The sequence below is a fragment of the Bemisia tabaci genome, chromosome 4 (genome assembly GCF_918797505.1).
Source record: "Bemisia tabaci chromosome 4, PGI_BMITA_v3".
Taxonomy (NCBI): domain Eukaryota; kingdom Metazoa; phylum Arthropoda; class Insecta; order Hemiptera; family Aleyrodidae; genus Bemisia; species Bemisia tabaci.
The window spans coordinates 42996965-43016261 of NC_092796.1; the positions used below are offsets into that span (position 1 = coordinate 42996965).

The 19297-nt window shown below is 38.7% G+C and overlaps 2 protein-coding genes across 6 annotated transcripts in view; one reads left to right on the top strand and one right to left on the bottom strand.

Moving 5' to 3' along the window:
- LOC109033599 (uncharacterized) overlaps window positions 1-18285 on the top strand; it is a 66728-nt gene extending 48443 nt beyond the window's left edge. For all 5 annotated transcript variants that reach the window (XM_019046282.2, XM_019046284.2, XM_019046286.2 and 2 more), the window contains 7 exons: window positions 7677-7882; window positions 8715-8822; window positions 11041-11129; window positions 11837-11907; window positions 12636-12713; window positions 14045-14302; window positions 16883-18285. In XM_019046282.2, coding sequence (XP_018901827.2) covers window positions 7677-7882; window positions 8715-8822; window positions 11041-11129; window positions 11837-11907; window positions 12636-12713; window positions 14045-14302; window positions 16883-16924 — 852 coding nt within the window. In that variant the 3' untranslated portion in view covers window positions 16925-18285. The remainder of the gene's footprint in view (window positions 1-7676; window positions 7883-8714; window positions 8823-11040; window positions 11130-11836; window positions 11908-12635; window positions 12714-14044; window positions 14303-16882) is intronic.
- Window positions 1-19297, bottom strand: part of LOC109033600 (uncharacterized) — a 77459-nt gene that overhangs the window by 50733 nt on the left and 7429 nt on the right. The gene's annotated exons all lie outside the window — the stretch shown is intronic.

Consider the following 19297-nt stretch of genomic DNA (forward strand, 5'->3'; position numbering starts at 1 on the left):
TTCAGAGTCGATTTTTTGCGGAGTGTCTAATTTAGGGTCTGCATAAAGTTTAATTCTTTCATTAATGTAATCCTTAAAACATTCCCAATCAGTGGCTTTATTTATAAGTCCAGTAGGAGGTGTTGTAAAAATTGGAGAGGCTGCTAAATGAAAGTGGACGGGGATGTGGTCAGACGAAAGTTCATCTTCTATTAATGACGTATGTATATTTTGCTTGGAAAAGCCTTTATAAATTCCAAAATCTAATACATCGGGGTTCTTAAGTGGGTCTGTAGGGTAATGCGTAGGGCGTCCTTGTGATGCAATGCTCGCGTGAAGCGAGTCAATTGCAAAGCGCTTTCTAAAAAGCCAAAATTGGGATAAAGGGTTAAATATATTAGGAGCTTAAATCGAAAAATTCGTGAGATTGATTTCTCGTTAATTTATTCACGTATGCGATTTGGGCGGCATTTTTTTTGATTTCTCTAAAAATAACGAAAATATTTAATGGAGATGGGGTGTAGTTGGTTGATAAATACAAACATTTACGAGAAAATAGTGGGAATACAATTTGCAATGATTCCTACGTAACCCGCATTAAGAATTCGTCTTCTTTTGCCAATAAGTTAAAAAGCTGGGACAGAGTTCAAGTTTTTGATTGATAATCATGATTATATTTATAATATAATATATTTATTTTTTTCATTTTTATATTTTTTAAATATTTATTTATTTTTCATATAAATTTTTATTTATAATAATATTTAGATGCCAGGAAATGAGCCTAGGTTGCTCCAACATTCCCACCAGTCATAAATTCATTTGAGAAATATTAAATTTTCCGCGGAGAAGATACCAATCTACTTATCAAAAAGTGCTAATGAGCACTAGGTCAAAATAAAGTATTAGACATATTTTTCCCCCTCACAATCAGCCCTTTTCGCTGCTCCAAGATTTACTGCGTTGGGATGAGTATATGGTCCTCAATTTTCGATGCAGATTTTTTCGCGAATTTTATTTTCAACAAAACCCGGGAATTTACGAAAACTACAAATCCCTGCGTTCCATCCCCGTCCCTCTCATTTTGTCATGAGCTCGTGATTGCTTTCGTTCAAAGTTGTCTTTTATGCTTTCTACTATAAATTGGCTGTTAACTTTTCATTTCCTTGGAAGTCAACTCGAGGGTCTGAAACGTGATCGTGGCATGAGTGCGAAAATCGACTGTTTTGAAGTTTTTGCAGGAATGGTAAATTTGCTTTTCAAAGTATTTACAGCATTAGTCTTAAATGCAGTCCAAGCGGTAAACGATTGATCAGCCTTTGACAGTGATTCATGAAGGGTGAATAGTTTTCCCGGGAGGAAGGAAAAACATCAACATTACATGACAGGATGCAACATGAGACATTGATGTCGGCTTGCACAGCCAAACTCCTTTTTCTCATATTAGGGAAATATAAAACTCTACATTACATGTTCACTTGCTCTTCAATCATTACTTATACATTGATAGCAAAACTTGACTAACTTTGACTCCAGCTAATGAAGCTGTTAGAACTGTTGCTATGGCTGAAAGGGGTGTTAACTTGCAGGTAAAATTAAGATTTACGGTAAGCGTATGAAATAAAACTGAAACTTACCAAAGAGTAACTTTCGTACTTTTCAAAGAAAGCTAACAATCTGCGAAATTAATTTGCAGAAACTAGCGTAATGACGCAATTAGTTAAACTTCGTATTTGAGATTTCATATTAAAGAATGATGTGAGAGAGCTGCGCAGCTCGTACAGTCTGACAGTGCTGCTTTGAATTCCTTTTCAAAACTCGGCGTTGTCACAATCAACGGGATTTGACGTATGGTGTCGAGGGGGCGCGTGTAGTTCAGAAAGTTCTTAACAACTTAAGAGTAAAGTTTCAATGAGCAAAAAAAATCCAAACCGCGAAGCATTGCATTAAAAAAGAAAGTATAATAATAGTTCTTTGACTGAAAACTTGAAACTGTCAAAACTTTGGTTTGCTTTGACGCTCGGGAAACACTGCCTCCCCGAGGAAATCCGGGAGTATATTATTATTTTCATACTCTGGATGTTTCATTTATCATAAGGAATGAATTGAGGAACAGAGGTAGCTTCAAAATCGTCAGGTGAGGTTCAACATAATTTACTGCGAGGTGAAATTTGCGGAGAATACAAGACACTAATCCTAGATTCTTGAATAAATAAGTATGACTACAATAAGGGTGTCTTCTGGACTAACTCGAAAATTGAAGGCAAAATAAGGATATGCGTACGCTCCATGTCCGCTTTGTGTTGATTGATATGAATGAATTGACGAAAGTACGGAATCAAGTCGCATTGAGTGAGAGAAAACGGAGTTTAGAGGTGAGGAGAATTTTAATTCCATGTATTTAGATATATTCAGTGAAAACATTATCTTTCTGGTCCATACATGGACTATCTACTATTCGTGAGCTTTGATTTTTTTCTCAGGAGAAAGGCAAAAGATGTCCACTGATACCTTTGATTTAAAATGTATTCATTTTCATTATTTGATTTTATTAATTTTTGAGCTGAACTTTTGAGCTGAACTATGTTGAACTTTTGAGCTGAACTTTGTTTGAACTTTCTAAAGCTGAAGCTTTAATTTTTGCCAAAAAAGCGCGAGAGTGCGGTAGAAAATAATTGATTTAATTTTTTCTAATGGAAGGAGAAGTTTCAAGGTTCCACAGTGAAATTGCCTGGCTTTTCAGAGTTGAGCGAAATTCAGGAATCCTTCGGATATCCTCCACTTTCCAGGTTTTTAAAGACTTTCCGCAAGAACTTATCACTCTGTCCTCAGAATTTTTCCGTTCAAAAAACGTTCCTCAAACACACGAAAAAAATGGATTGCTGATTTAACAATTAAATTGTTAAAAAGTAAGTCCAATATGTTTTAAATGTTCATTTTACAATAGTGTAAAGCTAATTAAACCACGAGGGTGGTTGAATTAGCATTTTTTAATTGTATAATCTACATTGAAACACATCGGACACTTTCTTTAACTACAAATTGGAAAATCGGTAACATCACAGGGTGTCTACTAAAACAGGCTGGCCATAAATCAGTACTTATACAGTATTTATTCAGTACGTTCCCAAGAAAGTCAGTACCTCCTTAGCAGAAAAATTCAGTACTTTTGCAGTGCCGCCGGTTGTCGAAATTCGAAACATTTCAAAAATTTGAATTTCTCGCTGAAATTAAGACAAAAATGAAAACAATTCCGGACCTTCTCGCGAAATTTCCGCACTTTTTCAGTACTTCCGGACCTCCCTTAAAAAATCAGTACTATTTCCGGAAATTCCGGAAACATTTCAAAAAGGACCCTACAACAAAACGGCCAAATCGGCCTAAACACGGAATCGTACGATTTTCTCAGGGATGATAGAGGGTCTTCCCAGACACTCAAAACCGGTCCTATTTTTTGCCTAACCCCCAGGGAAAAGGGGGGAGAGGGGGTCAAAGTCAAAACCTTTAAATTAGCATAACTTCTCAACGGTTTGTCGTAGAAAGATGATCTTGGTGTCAAAATTTCCAGAAAAATGAGAGCTTTCAGAATATATGTATGAAATTAATTAAATTTTAAAATTTGACCCACTTTTGGGGCATTTTACAAGGTCCCCCTTTCGTAAATTTTCGTTTTTTGAGATTTTCGGTTGTTCGGTTCGCACGGATTAAGACAAAAACAATTTCAAATGAAAGTAGAGCGTTTAAGCTTTAAAACAAGCCCAAGATGATCTTGGGGAAACGATTAGAAGCGGAGTTATGAGTCTTCAAAGTTGACGCGGCGCGCGGGAACCTTGTATGTTCCGAGTCTCAAGGTCACCTGCGCGCCCCGGATTGCCTGCAGGTTGCAAGTTTTTGTGTTTTTATGCTTCTGTAGGTCATTTTTAATGTAAATCATTCAATGAAGATAGAATAATCGAAATTTTTTAATTTTACGGGAGGAGCGAGAGGGGGCTTAGAGTATCAACCATTATGTCCATCATACCTCATTAAACATTTGCTGACGATGACGATTCTGCTCTTATAATTTAGAGGAAACCATGGACCCTCAGTTCAAATGTACATATGCTCCATACAGAACTGAACCATTTAGAAATTATAACCCATTGATGCCAAATTTTGGGGTACCCCTAATTTTAAATTTTTTTAATTGAGCTATAAGCTACAGCGCTTGACGGAACTCACATGGTAAAGCCAAATAGTTTCTCGTAGAAGCAGACGAGCTTTGAGCTTCAAAACAAGTCTTAGTTATTCTTGAGGGGGCTACTTGAAACGCAGTTAAAATTTTTTGACGTTAATGAGGTGTACCTCGCCCGAGGCCCATTGTGTAAAATTAAAAAATTCTGATTATTCTATCTTCATTGAATGATTTACATTAAAAATGACCTACAGAAGCATAAAAACACAAAAACTTGCAACCTGCAGGCAATCCGGGGCGCGCAGGTGACCTTGAGACTCGGAACATACAAGGTTCCCGCGCGCCGCGTCAACTTTGAAGACTCATAACTCCGCTTCTAATCGTTTCCCCAAGATCATCTTGGGCTTGTTTTAAAGCTTAAACGCTCTACTTTCATTTGAAATTGTTTTTGTCTTAATCCGTGCGAACCGAACAACCGAAAATCTCAAAAAACGAAAATTTACGAAAGGGGGACCTTGTAAAATGCCCCAAAAGTGGGTCAAATTTTAAAATTTAATTAATTTCATACATATATTCTGAAAGCTCTCATTTTTCTGGAAATTTTGACACCAAGATCATCTTTCTACGACAAACCGTTGAGAAGTTATGCTAATTTAAAGGTTTTGACTTTGACCCCCTCTCCCCCCTTTTCCCTGGGGGTTAGGCAAAAAATATGACCAGTTTTGAGTGTCTGGGAAGACCCTCTATCATCCCTGAGAAAATCGTACGATTCCGTGTTTAGGCCGATTTGGCCGTTTTGTTGTAGGGTCCTTTGAATTTCTCGCTCAATTTGAGACTAGAGTACCTATATTGAGAGAGTATGGCCACTGGGGTGACCACCTCTGATTGGCTCAGCCATCTTAGGCTGAATGGAGCCCTTAGGATCCAAAAATGGCGGACGCCATAAATTAATGTAATGCAAAATGACTCAAAATATAGTTTTCTTTGCTTATCGTAACGAGAAATTTACCCAAATGCACTATTGCGACATCTTTACATATTTTTAAGGCTAATCGTGTGCAATTTTTGAAAAAAATTATCGTAGATGTAGTAAGGTTGGCAGCAAGTGCGGTTGGTGATAACCGTCAAAAGTTGGCAATGACCCCCCTCCCATCCACAAAAACCAAAACAAAGCACCGCCATTTTTGGGTCCTAAGCCTCTCCATGGGGCCCAGTTGCCATACTCTCTCAATATAGGTACTCTATTTGCGACAAAAATGAAAAAAAATTCGGACCTTCTTGCGGATTTTCCGCACTTTTTCAGTACTTCCGGACCTCCCTTATTAAATCAGTACTATTTCCGGACTTTCCAGAAAAATTTCAAAAATTTGAATTTCTCGCTCAAATTGCGACGAAAATGAAAAAATTTCGGACCTTCTTGCGGAATTTCCGCACTTTTTCAGTACTTCCGGACCTCCCTTATTAAATCAGTACTATTTCCGGACTTTCCAGAAAAATTTCAAAAATTTGAATTTCTCGCTCAAATTGCGACGAAAATGAAAAAATTTCGGACCTTCTTGCGGGATTTCCACACGTTTTCAGTACTTCCGAACCTCCCTTAGAAAATCAGTACTATTTCCAGACTTTCCGGACTTTTAGACACCCTGTATCATTTTTTTTCCGTGCATGCGGTCATTATTTACAAATCTGGCATCTGTGGTGGATGCCTCATACGTTCCCGGTCAATCGCCGCGGTGCGGTGCCGTCATAGGATTAGACGCGGGACGGAACGCGATGCCACTGCACCGACAAAGGCCGCGGCCCAGACTGCAAATCGCTAATCATATCACCGCCGCCCGCTCCTGTCCGCTCGCCTTTCTAATTTCCGCCGAGCGCCGGAAGCCGGAAACCGGAAACGAACTGCAACCTGGGGATCCCCATAATTTAATTTTTTTTATTCACCGGGGGTTTTTTCGGCGAATTTGTCGCCGGAACTGTGCCAGTCGCCGGGACTGGGGCGGCCTTTGCGTGACTCAGACGGAGACCGGGACGGCACATTTGTGTTTTAATGGGTCGAATACCCTCGACTCTTTTTCTCCGCTTCCGATCCACGTTGCCAAGCTGAGCGATTTTATTTATAATTATTTTATGAGAAAAAAAAAAAATAAAAAATAAATATAAAAAAAACACTAAGCAGTGACCCGAACGGTATGTAAAAAGGTGGAGATATGGTACTGGGTCCACACCATTTCGCGGGGGAAACAAAGCCAAGAAGTTCCAAAAATTATCGTTAGAGTCAAAAATATTTTTTTCAATGATATTTTTCATTAGAGTTAAAAAAAAATTATTTTAGACCCTGATTATAATTATTGGAACTTCTTGGCTTTGTTTTCCCCACGAAATGGTGTGGACCCAGCGCCATTTCTCCACCATGTTATATTTATATATTATATTATTTATTTTACACAGTACAAAAGAGCCCTATGATTGGGACTATGGCCCATGTCAAAGTCTACGGTTAGTTACAAAAAGAATTACTGGTGATGAAATTTTAACTTAAATGTGCTTTTTATACATGCAAGGTGCAAAAACTGAATTTTCAGCACCATCTGGCAAGTATGCTTTCTCCGCTGCAACAACGTGTTCTCTACGTATCTTCCGTTTTTTTCCTCTCCTTTTCGGGCCGATGTCGTTGTGTTCGGCTTCCTCGCTATCGATTGCCCGCCCAATTGCCGCGCCGACACCGGAAATGGGTCTGACGCGAACTTCAAGTGCAGCGAAAAAAAGAGATGTTCCTTCTTGAAAATGCATAGAAAAAACTCTGGTCTTGAGACCTAGTCAGTTTATGAGGTGCTCAGCGGTTCGAAGGATTGAGTTTCAGTCAAGCGAACCGACATCTTAAGGCGGTAGAACCAAACTTACGCATTGTTTAAGCTTCTTGCTTCAAAAACGATACTACGTGATAAGTGCACATTGCGTACACAGAACCGTGTTGCATATTGCGTAGCATCCTTGTTCGCAAGTGTTGGATGGAACGACTCCTCTTGCTCACCTGTGAAGAAGTATCGTTTTTGAAGCGGGAAGCTTGAAAAACGCATGATCCTTGGACAAATTGTGGAGTTAGGAGTGAAATTCAGACTTTCCCGATGCGCTCATCTTGATTTTCAAGCCATTTTCTACAAGATATAGCTCTCCTCTTTGCTCTAACTGAAGTTTGCAAAAGGCCCATTGGGTTCTTCTCGGGAGGAGACGAAGGGGACGCCTAGTAGACGGATGGAGACAGGGGGTTTTGCGAGAAATGAGGGAGTGCCAACTTCCTGAGGATGGAGAGGATAGGAGACTTTGGCGGCTAGGCGTCGCAGAACCAAATAGCGCTATGAAAGCGGCTCGTATGTATGTGCGCATGTCAAGGTTGCCAGATCGTGTAATTAACGTGGATACATAGCAATGAGTTAAATGGAGGAAAGTGCTGAATTTTTGGCACCACCTAGCAACATTGACGTATGTGAATGTAAAAATTGACGAATTCTCGTTGTGATTTCAGATGACCCTGTCGGAATGGCAGATCAAGCAGCTATGTGTTGTGACGAGGGGCATCATAATGGAGCAGCCGATGCTTCTGGAGCTCGAGGCCCCGGTCAACGTCGTCGGGGACATCCACGGGCAGTTCGACGATCTCCTCAGACACTTCGACAGGGTCGGCTACCCGCCTAGGGCTAACTACTTGTTCCTTGGAGATTATGTGGATAGGTAAGCTCATCATCCAAAGATCAAGTCACCGTATTCTGAACGAAAGGATTAATTTTAAAGTGGAAATATCCGTGACTCGGTCCAATGGGCCACTAGATAAGGGATAAATTGGACCTAACTATATCAGACCTTGTATAATTTTCGCCCATGTTCAATTTTATTAACAAGAAAATAATCAACCTTCTGGGCTGAGATTTTCTTCGTTTATTCTTCATAATGGAGAATTTGCACGCAAATTATTTATTGCTGCATCTGAGAATGCTGAAAGAGCTAATCTTGTGGTATGTAGTATACTTTTTTTCTAACATGGGAAATAGTATAAAATAGATTTAAAAATGAGAAAATGCGCCGCCAAAAATTTCAAGTCTGTCATTTTTTAACTTGAAACACTTTTCAAGGCCAGAGAAATAATAACAGGAATATTCTTCCAAAATAACGCGATTAATGTACCTGCCGGTAGAGCACGGTTAAGTGCTCATCCAGCACGGTAAAACATTTTGCGGCAGTATCCGCACCTCGAGAATTTTGGCAGCTGGGGCCGAGATTTGCTGTCCCGGTTGCCGAAATTCTGTATATTCTACTGAGGATTCGGCAGTTCTGCCGAATTTCGTCGACAGGGACCGGAAATCTCGGCTCCAGCTGCCAAAATTCTCGGGAAGCGAATACTGGCGCAAAATTTTTTACCGCGTAGAAGAAGTTGGAAAAGGTGAAATTGTACATCAAACACTTCGGTAGAAGCATTTAAGCTTTAGAATGCACCGGAATGTAAAAATTGTAATATAGAGAAAATTGTCTTCTTGTCCTTGACTCGGTTGTATCTTCTCTTTTTCAGGGGGAAAAATTCTCTAGAAGCTATCAGTCTCCTATTAGCTTATAAAATCAAGTATCCAAATAATTTTTTCCTTCTGCGAGGGAATCACGAATGTGCCAGCATAAATAGGTAAGAACCCTTAATTATTCACGTTTAATCCGTGTTGCGTCTACATAGGACACATCCTGCTAATTTCCTGTTAAATATTCATGAAGCGCACACAAAAGCATGCTTTTTAGTAATTGCATGCACGCTCGGTTACAATCCTTTGAATAAAAGCACATACCTGTTCACATGAGTTTCAAGTACATCGATGTTTTAAAGGACAGGTTATATATTACAAATATAAGTGCCCGAGTCTGTAGGGCTGTGAATTAATACTCAATTCAATTTTTCGCCTAGTTCAAGTTTTCTTCGATAAAAAGACTTGGATTACCCAGCAAGATTGTAAACAACAGACTTGGATTACCCAGCAAGATTGTAAACATCAAAGTTCGAATTAGAAATAAGTCGAATCTCGATGGGAAATATTGAAAAATCAGACAAAGACACTTTACTTTCATGCAAAAACGACTCATGATTAATAATTTGTTAGACATTGGATAGACACCGGTGGTGTTTTGACTTGCCAATATTACGATCCAAAAACTATTTGGCAAAATGCCCATTGTTTCTTTTCAGAAAATATGAAAATAAGGCATTCTCAATCATTTCAATGATTCCGGATGCTGCGATTGTTCCTTTTTCAACATCGAAGTCCTAAGAAGCTGGGAGAACTTTGAGAATTCCATCTTGTTACAGATGAAAATGAGATTAAAGTGAAGAAAATATATATCATACTAGGAGCCTGTGGCGGCTGCGTGGCCGTCAACCTTTAAGATAATACTACACGTAAAAAATCGTAGAACAACCATGTTCAAGTTATTTCAGAGACGAATGGATTTAAAATCCGCCGGGTGCACGCGAAAGAATAATAGAGCGCATTTATCTCTAATTGCAACGTTATGCACCACTTATGTTTTATTTTTAATGATTGTTTTCAAAAAGCTACACACAGTTTTTCTGAAAAATTTCCGCAATTTTCCTAGATGGTCTAAAATGTAAGCATCGAAAATTGCGACGCAATATTTTCGTTCGTTTTATTTTCCTTTGATACAACCATAAATAATTAAATTTCATCCGAGTTTTTGACTCGTTACAATGAGGATACATACTTTCCATTTGCTGAGGGTAAAAACCGGAGCAAAGTCAAGAATGATGACACGTAATCCTAGTTTTACAGCGATTTTAGCATCGCGCAAGCCAGGGAAGGGAGCGCGGTCGAGTCTCGAGTCATCTTCACAGTGTGATGCGCCTATAATCTAGCTAGCGGCATTAAGCCTATACCAGTAATCGAATAGTTATCGCAAATGGTTCTCGCATTGAGTTTGGCGCAATGCGAGAAGTACTCATGCAGTCTTGTAGGCGCTGATATGCGCCACGCCGTGCCGATCCGGCCGACCGTGCTGTTTAGCGCAATGCGTGAAGCATTCCTCCAGTCTTGCAGGCGCTGATATGAGTGTGATGCCGGCCGCACAATGTTCGACGCCGGCCGCACTGTGTTTGACGCAATTATTCGAACTCGTGTCGCGATAGGATAATCGCGGCATCGAACATAGGGGCTTTAAAAGCCCATGTTGTGTTTCGACGTCGTATGAGCATACCAACGTTGCCTCGATTCTTCCGATAAAATAATTTTCCCGAGAAAAGTTAGGAAAGTTCTCAATGTTCGCTTTTTTAAATTGAATGAATCACTAAACAAAGTACGAATTTTAGCACTCTGATCTGGGCAGCTGAATTATCAGCTAACCGAAAAAAAAGCGCCCGGAAATAACGAAAAACCGCGCATCTCCTGACAAGACGGACGGGATAACCGATCTTTCAAAAGCGTCCAGCCCACTTACAAATTGGGACTCTCAAACTGGCACCAATTCTTCTATTTCTCTGCTATTTCGACACGGAGCTCCTTGAAAATTTCAAGATCTGATCTGTGATATATCTCGAACACATCGGTTACCTTCAAAGATCGTCGGGTCGACGATATTTTAAGGTGGGCTGGACGCTTAAAGGTGCAAGGGGCGCAGATTCCTCTATTTTTCCGGCCATCGCGGGACCGAGACGGTCAAGCCGGTACCAACCAAGCCCGGATCGACCCAGCGATTTTCCCTGAATTTTGACTCGAAGGATCGGCCTTACGGAATTACATATTATGATGATATGAAAATGAATAATTTTGTTGCGTTAATATTATTAAACATCTCAGATTTTTTAGTATTAAATAAGAACGTATTGCTATTTTTGTTTTCAGAATATATGGTTTTTACGATGAATGTAAAAGAAGGTATACGATAAAACTGTGGAAAACATTCACCGATCTCTTCAATTGTTTGCCAATCGGTGAGTCCCTCTTTCATTTTTCCGAAAATTGCATACAAAACTGCAAATATGAGTAACCTGTTGGTAGGGGCAATCATTCCAATGTTCAAAATAAAACGACGCAGAGTTGTAAGTCAATCTGGAAATCTTTAAAGTCTATCTTATAGAAGAAAAAAAGAACCATGTTTATGCACTTATTCAACCTTTATGGTTCTTTTAGGAATCAGAAAATGGTAATCGTCCCGAGCAAAAAAATTCTGAATAGAAAAAAAAATATTATCCAACAGACCGGTCGATACAGACAGAAGCGCTCTTGAAATTAAAAGATACAGCAATTAATGGCTAACTATCGCCTATTTAAATAAATTTCAGAAATAATATTGTTGTAGCTTGAGAGAAAAAAACTTCGTTGGATGTGGAACATTAAAGTTTTGAGTCGAGGAAATCGAAGTTCTCGGTCATAGTGACCTAACTTTAATTTAGGTTACCAAACTTGCTTGTTCGGCAAACTAAGGCTTGTTGTTTACCGAAGCTGTTTTTAACACCGAAAACTTTAGTTACCGGACCGAAAGATTTGGTGTTCCACGTAAACTGAAGTTCAGTCCTTGTGATCGAAGTCTTTGCCTCCGTGTCACGACTGACGGAAATTTTCCAGTAACGCGTCCTTAATTCACCTACTATACGTTAATAAATAGTTTTTAATTTGAACATTTCCCTTTTAATTTCAGCTGCCTTAATAGAAAACACAATATTTTGTATGCATGGAGGATTATCTCCGCAGTTACGAGACTTATATCAGGTGACTATCAACAATTCAAGATTTCAGCTTAGCGTGTTTGTATATCGAATAATGGGAGACCCAAAAAACCGTAAAACGCGGCTGAATTTTAACAAAAAATACCTTCCCAAAGAATAACTAGGTTTGGACAAAGACAAAACCCTGGTATTTCAATATTCTGCAAACTCCATTTTTGGTTGTCTTTTTCAAAAGATTGTGAGATCAAAGACTAACAGATTTTTAGACGGAAAAATAGAATTAAAGAAGTAAGAGCGTACCGTTACAATTACTTAAGGCAGTAGTTTTTTGAGTGCTTCAATTATCTCTCTTATGAAGAAAGCAGTTATTAACAATTTAAGACGATGATTCCTCTAAAAAGAAACATTTTATTCTTCTTTTCCTCTTTTATCTGAGTGGACGAAAGCTGCTGCAACAAGATTTCAAAAATTAAATGGCACGCTGCTCTCGGGCACAGGTGCTATGAATAATTCAATCCCAGAATTAATCACGACTCGACAATCGAATGAATGTGCTTCCTATGCTAGTCTTACGATACAACTATTTCGACGCGGATGCAATGCATGGAAGTATCAAAAATATTAAAGGCAAACTGTTGAACAGAACAACTCAATATTCATCTTATCATAAATTAAGAATAGTTTTTTGCCGATTTGAAATCACTTAAACACTAGTTAATGCGCTCGTCTCATTCTCATTATACATTTAATAAAAATGCTTTTTATTTTCAGATAAAGCGAATTCATAGACCTCTTAGTGTACCTGATACTGGATTAGCATGTGACATATTATGGTCGGACCCTGACGAGGTAAAAAATATTTTATATTCAAAATGGCCGGTTATTACAACTTATTTCCTTTGTTTTTCCTTATCGCCATAGTCATATCATATCAATGCTTTTCAAACACAGAGAGTATGAAATTAAGGAGCCTGAGACCCGAAGGGAAAATTCATACTTCATCAAAAGCGTCACAAGTTTAATCAACCTATGCACTACTATTCTAATGTTAATGCCCCTTCGTGGTTTAACTTCTAGGTAAATAATGAACTAAAGCACGAACTCGATAGGTTTTTCTTCGAAATTGGATGCAGAAAATGACCACACAATAGATAATGCGCGCAAGAATCAAATCTAAGAGACTTGTCTGTATAATTATATTACATTGTTGCTGTACTAAACTTTCCGCAGCGAAGAGCTCTAAGAAATGCTCCTCAATCATCAGGCACTTGTATGGATAATTATATTACATTGTTGATGTAGTAAACTTGCCGTTGAATATTTTTCGCAGCGAAGAGCTCAAATAAGTGATTTTAATGATCACAAAAATATGGTAAGGGAACGGATCACCAGACGAGGAAAAACAAGCACTACAAATCATGCTCCCTCTCAAAAATTTCACAAAGCACACGCAAAGCACACGGTCAATTTATAATTTCAACTAATAAAAGAGAACTTGACGCTATTCGTATTTCAAGATTCAAACTTCCGGCTCGGCTAGAGAAACAAAGTCTGTTGACTTTACTGAAAAAAAAGTTACGGGTTTCATTGGCAAACCATCCGTTCCGGATTCCGAGGCCGAGAGTTTCGGGTGCTGGAGCCGTATCCTTAACTACCCGGAACTTTCGGCCCGTGAGCCCGGAACGTGGACGGTATGTCTATATAGCCCGTAAGTACGGCTTCTACAGCCGGAGTTTTTTTTTCAGTGTGGCAAGATTCAGATAATGGAGAATTTGCACACAGGAATGTAACTACTTTATCTGAGAGTGCTTAGTGAGCTGAGTTTACAGCATTTTTCATAATTTTCTTTTGAAACGGGAAATTGTAGAAAAATAGATTTAAAAGTGAGGAAATATACCATTTTGTGACGTAATGTGGCGGCACTTCCATTTAAACGCATGTATTTTATCGGATTAGATTATTTTGTCGCATACATCCTCGAAAAGTCGTTCAATTTAGAAACCAAGGATATTCTCTTGTTCTCAGTTCTCTGAGTAGTTTTCTTTTAAACATGAAATTTACCGAATTTCAGACACCTGCAAATTCTCCATTTAGCCAAATATGAATACTTATACGGCGTTATTTTCTAATATCCCTTACGTTCCATTAAAACTAAACTATAAGCCTTTTTTTGTTTTCAGGGGGTATTCGGGTGGGGTCAAAACGAGCGCGGCGTGAGCTACACGTTCGGCCCGGACGTGGTGCGGAGCTTCCTGAAGAAGCACAACTTCTCTCTGATCGTGCGGGCCCACCAGGTGGTCGAGGACGGTTACCAGTTCTTCGCCAAGCGCTGCCTCGTCACCCTCTTCTCGGCGCCCAACTACTGCGGCGAGTTCGACAACGCCGCCGCCGTCATGATCGTCGCCGATGACCTCACCTGCAGCTTCAGCATTCTACCGGTAAACCCACCCTCCGTAACGTAACGTAACGTAACATAATGCAAACGAAACATGGCAAAGGAGAGGCAAATATTGACCCTACCACCGACATGGACTGCACTGGAAAAAAAAACACATTGGATCTAGAGTCCAGACTCTTGAAAACATTGACAAGAAAAAATACTCTTGATTCAATCAGATTTTTGCTTCAATCAAAAGAAAATCCGCTCAAATTAAGAGGCTTGGTTCTTGATTTAAGCAAAAATCCGATTGAATCAAGAGTATTTTTTCTTGTCGATGTTTTTAAGAGTCTGGACTCTAGATCCAATGTGTTTTTTTTTTTGCAGTGTGAGCTGCACGAAATGAACCTGGGTCATGCGAACCAACGAGCTGATTTTTGAAATTGATAGACAAAGCTATGGGCAAAGAAGGCATGAAGGATATGGAGAGATCCTATTGGTAAAGCGGGTGGCTGTAATGCTGCCCTGCTAAGGAAAAACACCGTATGAGCATTTGAATGTTAGCAAATATTCTCTCAGAGAACATTAATTTTTGAAAAAAGTTGAGAATATTTTTCCTTGCAATTTTCAGACTTTTTAGATCAAATTACGGACGAAATCCTGTGAAAAATCGTCAGAGAAATGTTCACAAATTGTTTTAAAAATCCGTGGTTTGTTGAATGAAATTTGGCAACGCCTGAAGGTTCATACGACGTTCTTCCTTTGCGCGGTAGAATGGACAAAGGTGTCTGACCTCTTCTGAAGGAATAGACTGACTGACGGCATAGAGAAAAAAAAGGAGGTGTTTGCATCTTGAGGATTTGTACCCACCTACGTCATCAATGTAAACAAGACGCTCGTTGAGGGTTATGTTGACGCTGTAAAAACGGACCATAATGTCCGATTTTTTTACTTAAATCAACTCTTTATATAATTTCAAGCACTTTTTATAGAATGACTTTTTCCCTTAAATTACACCATTTCCAAGAAAATCGACAGGATAAAAACGTCGCTGTACCCAATGACGTCATCAAAGCTATAGATACTCTATGAAAAATTCCAAGATGCCCGAAATGCAAACACCTCCTTTTTTTTCTCTATGGACTGACGGCAATCCACGAGAGACCCTATAGTTAGCCCATCATTTTCTCCCTAATTGTTAGTCCATAGGAACCAACCATTCCAACCAATGAGACAGCTCCATACTCCCTATGTCTTCCTTATCTATCGCTTTGTCTATCAATTTCATCAATCAGCCCGCGGACGAAACAACTTACTGGGTGCGTCAATGCGCATACTGCATTTTATTAACAAGACGTTTTGCCTACGATTATTAGACCTGCAACAAAATGTACATCGACGGTAAAACTACTAGATCACGTACCTCGATTTGTGACGTTGCAGACTTCTTGCCATATATTATTTTTTAAACGGCAAATTACTCAACTTCAATTCTCAAAAAATTCCAAGATTATTCTTCCCTCTTCAAAGGAAACGCTGTGAAAACTTCAAGGAATGATATTAATTTGTTCTCCTTCAAAAAAAAAAAAATAGAGGCGGAGATTTTTAAACACCAGCAACAGGATACATCAAATTAAATGAGAATAATCCATGCACGATGTGCAAACGTTTCAAAATCATGAGCTGAAAAATGCTGACTCTGCGAGTTTAAATATTACAACCAAACAGAAGCGGCGTGCTGCCAGCGCGTAACGCGCACTGGCCCCTACAAACCTAAGGGGATACTTCGCGCATTGCGCAATGCTTGAAGTATCCACTTAGGTTTCTAGGCGTTGGCCGCCCGCCTGCCGTGCCACAGCGTACCACGGCGCCTCAAGCAACTATTTCACAACAGAAGTGTTGCACAGCATCATACGAAATTGAAGGTGCTCCAACGTATTAAGAATGACGGGCATCCTTCAAGATTCTTGCAAAATAAATTAAGATATGTACGTGGTTTGGTAGTTTCACCGTCGATGTGAGACCTAGAATTGAAATGCCTACTGTTAAAAATGCACACGACGCAAGAAATAAAAATAATAATAATACGCATAATGAAATACTTGTATTTCTCCCGCCTTTTATTTTTGGAGGTTAGATGCGACAGTGAAAATTACAGGTTTGCGTATAACAACTCTATCCAGGAAAAATAAAACGACCGGGGTCCTCCAGTTGCTCCATAAATTGTTTTTGGAAGTTCCCTTTTTTCCTGCCCTAATTTCACTCAAAAAACGCGCTAACATTATTTGAATCAGTGAGTTCGAAAACACACCAACTCGGTAACTCAAAATTGCTCAATTTTCATAGGAGACGGTCAATTTTTATAAAAGTCATTGAAGTTAGCACATCTGTTTCAACTTGGACCTTTAAAATGCCCTTTAGTGCTTGTATCTCGGCACCAAAAATCTCTTTCTTACACTATAAACTTATAAACTATAACTAAACACTATACTTATAAAGTTATAATTTAGTTATAATTTCTTCATTTACTGTTCGGTTTTGTGTGTGTCTTGATTCTTCTCATTTTTCCGAGTTGGCGTATTTTCGTTCTCACTGATTCATTTAAGTAGTGAGATTAATGTAAAATTTATTCTGTTTACAGCCTGACAAAAGAAAGCCGTCCATTATGTGCAAGATGAGATAAAGAAGCATCAGCAATCAGAGCGTTCGCCGATCGAAGGGACAGTCGGGACGATCCGTGAAAGAATCGAAAGACATCCATCGGCGGAAACGGGAGAGGCACAAGACAGCGAATACGCGCTTTATCCTCGAATTTGATTGGCTGATACATTCTATGCTTGTAGCTGATTGGTTCTCGCGTGCTGGCACGCAGTGAGTTGGACGCTACCGGCAGCATGGCGAGTACACGGAGCGTCGCATCTCTGTTGAATCCCTCTTTGTAAAAAGCCCCGAAGACTTAAGTTGAGTCTCGAGACTTAATTTCCGCTTTCGGGCCACAAAAATCAATTCATGGCATGATAGATGCGTGACCAATTAAACGAAGTTTTTCTACCTTTCAAAAGCTTCTGTTTTTACCCTGCACATCTCTTGAATAACTGAGAAATATTGAATGTGAGGTCTCTAATGAAATATTTTTCCTTCAGTAGCCGGGTTGCTACAAAATTAAGAGAGTAGAGATCGTGACTTTAGCGCTGACATCATTTCATCAAATCTAAAACGGAAAAAGACGGTGGTGATTTGAAAATTTGCAACACTGCTTTTCCACCATTTAAATGTATGTGAAACAATTAATTCTTATCTTCGATAATTTCAATAGATTAAAAAATACGAAAAACAGTGTTGCCACTTGCAGAATAGCTACTGCAAGAAGATCAAACGAAACACTTTCAACTCAAGATTAGAGTGACAAAATCGTGCGTGATCAATACGAGTATATTCCCTTTTTCTATTTTCAATTGTTAGTTCCAGGAAGAAAGGGAGAGACGGAATATGAGCGCTAATCTATAATGGCTTCTTGCCTTATATTGACGAGTTGAACATCATTTTTAAAAGTTTACGGCTTTATACATATTGTTAAAGTCTATAATAAAGCAATTGAATAGGTAACTGTAATTAAAATATAGAGTTATTCATAAAAAAGAATAAAATAATTTAACTTTTCTAAAAACTTGATCTCTATACTTTGCCAACCCTGCTTCAACCACTTCAACTTTGGGGAAATTTAATACTGGTGTTTTGTTAAGTGAAGTATACATTATGAATTTTACAATTTCCTCTTCACGCCTTAATAACCAGTGTTTTGTCAAATTTATGGTAGTAAGAATCGACAAGTTTCGGCTTTTAGGATGTATGTTATACCTGGATGTAACTTTGAATAATTATGATAACTAACATTAAGTTCATGTTGTATTCAACTCGGTTTTTGCGAGATTGAGAAATTAACCAAATGACCTTACTTTACCTTGACTAAATTGAAGTGTACGTCAAATTTAATTAAATTGGAATAAAGAGAGTTGAAATGAATCGCATTACCTACAAACTGAACTCATGTTGTTGATACTTTATTGAACTCCTAAATACCTATCATTATTTCTCCAATACAGTTTGCCGCTATACTACTTATTGGATTACTTGTTTCTGAAGAAAGCTGTAAGTCCAAAATTGAATTTTTCAGAAAATGGACTGACGCCTACCGTTCGTGCAGAAAATTATATTGTCGAAGTCCTCCGTTTTTCGTAAAATCATGAATTATTCAACGGATAATTGTTCGTCGTTCAAGTCGTACAGAATCGACGAATTTAAACTTTGACTTAAAAACTAGGAATGATTCATTTCATGTCAGAAAGAAGGCCACATGCGCAATCTTTTATAAACCTACTTGTTAACTTTTTTAACAAATGACAAACTTTCAGATCAGATGTCGGCGGAAAAGGGTTCTCTTCTACACGATACAGCAGAGACTTCGATATACATATAACTCGAAAAATGCTTTTATCGGTAATTAAAATATCTCTGAGAGAGGTTATGCTACAGGAAAAAAAAGAAATTCTAACTCTTTTTATGGATTTTCAAAACAATTCAATCAAATCTTAACATTTACTTCCAAAGGCATTAAAATTGGTTATTAATTCGCGGAAATGACCGATTTTGGGCTAAAATTTGAAGAAGAAATATGTTACGTGGACCGAAAATTTTACTGTAAGGAGATCTATACTAAGAAAATTAAATGTCAAAATATCAGCACACGGATATTTGCCCACCTTCTGTGACATCTGCTCCCAGATGGCCGCCATTCGGTTACAGGACCCATCAATTTATAATAGGAACATTCATGCAGAGTGTGCAAACATTTCAAAATCATGAGTTAAAAAACGCTGACTCTACGAGTATAAATATGTATTAGATCCAAACAGAGTGGAGCGGCGTGCTCCGTGCTACCAGCGTGAGAGGCTCACTGGCGCCTACAAACCTAAGTGGATACTTCACGCATTGCGGAATGCTTGAAGTATCTACTTAGGTTTGTAGGCGTCTTCACGCATTGCGGAATGCTTGAAGT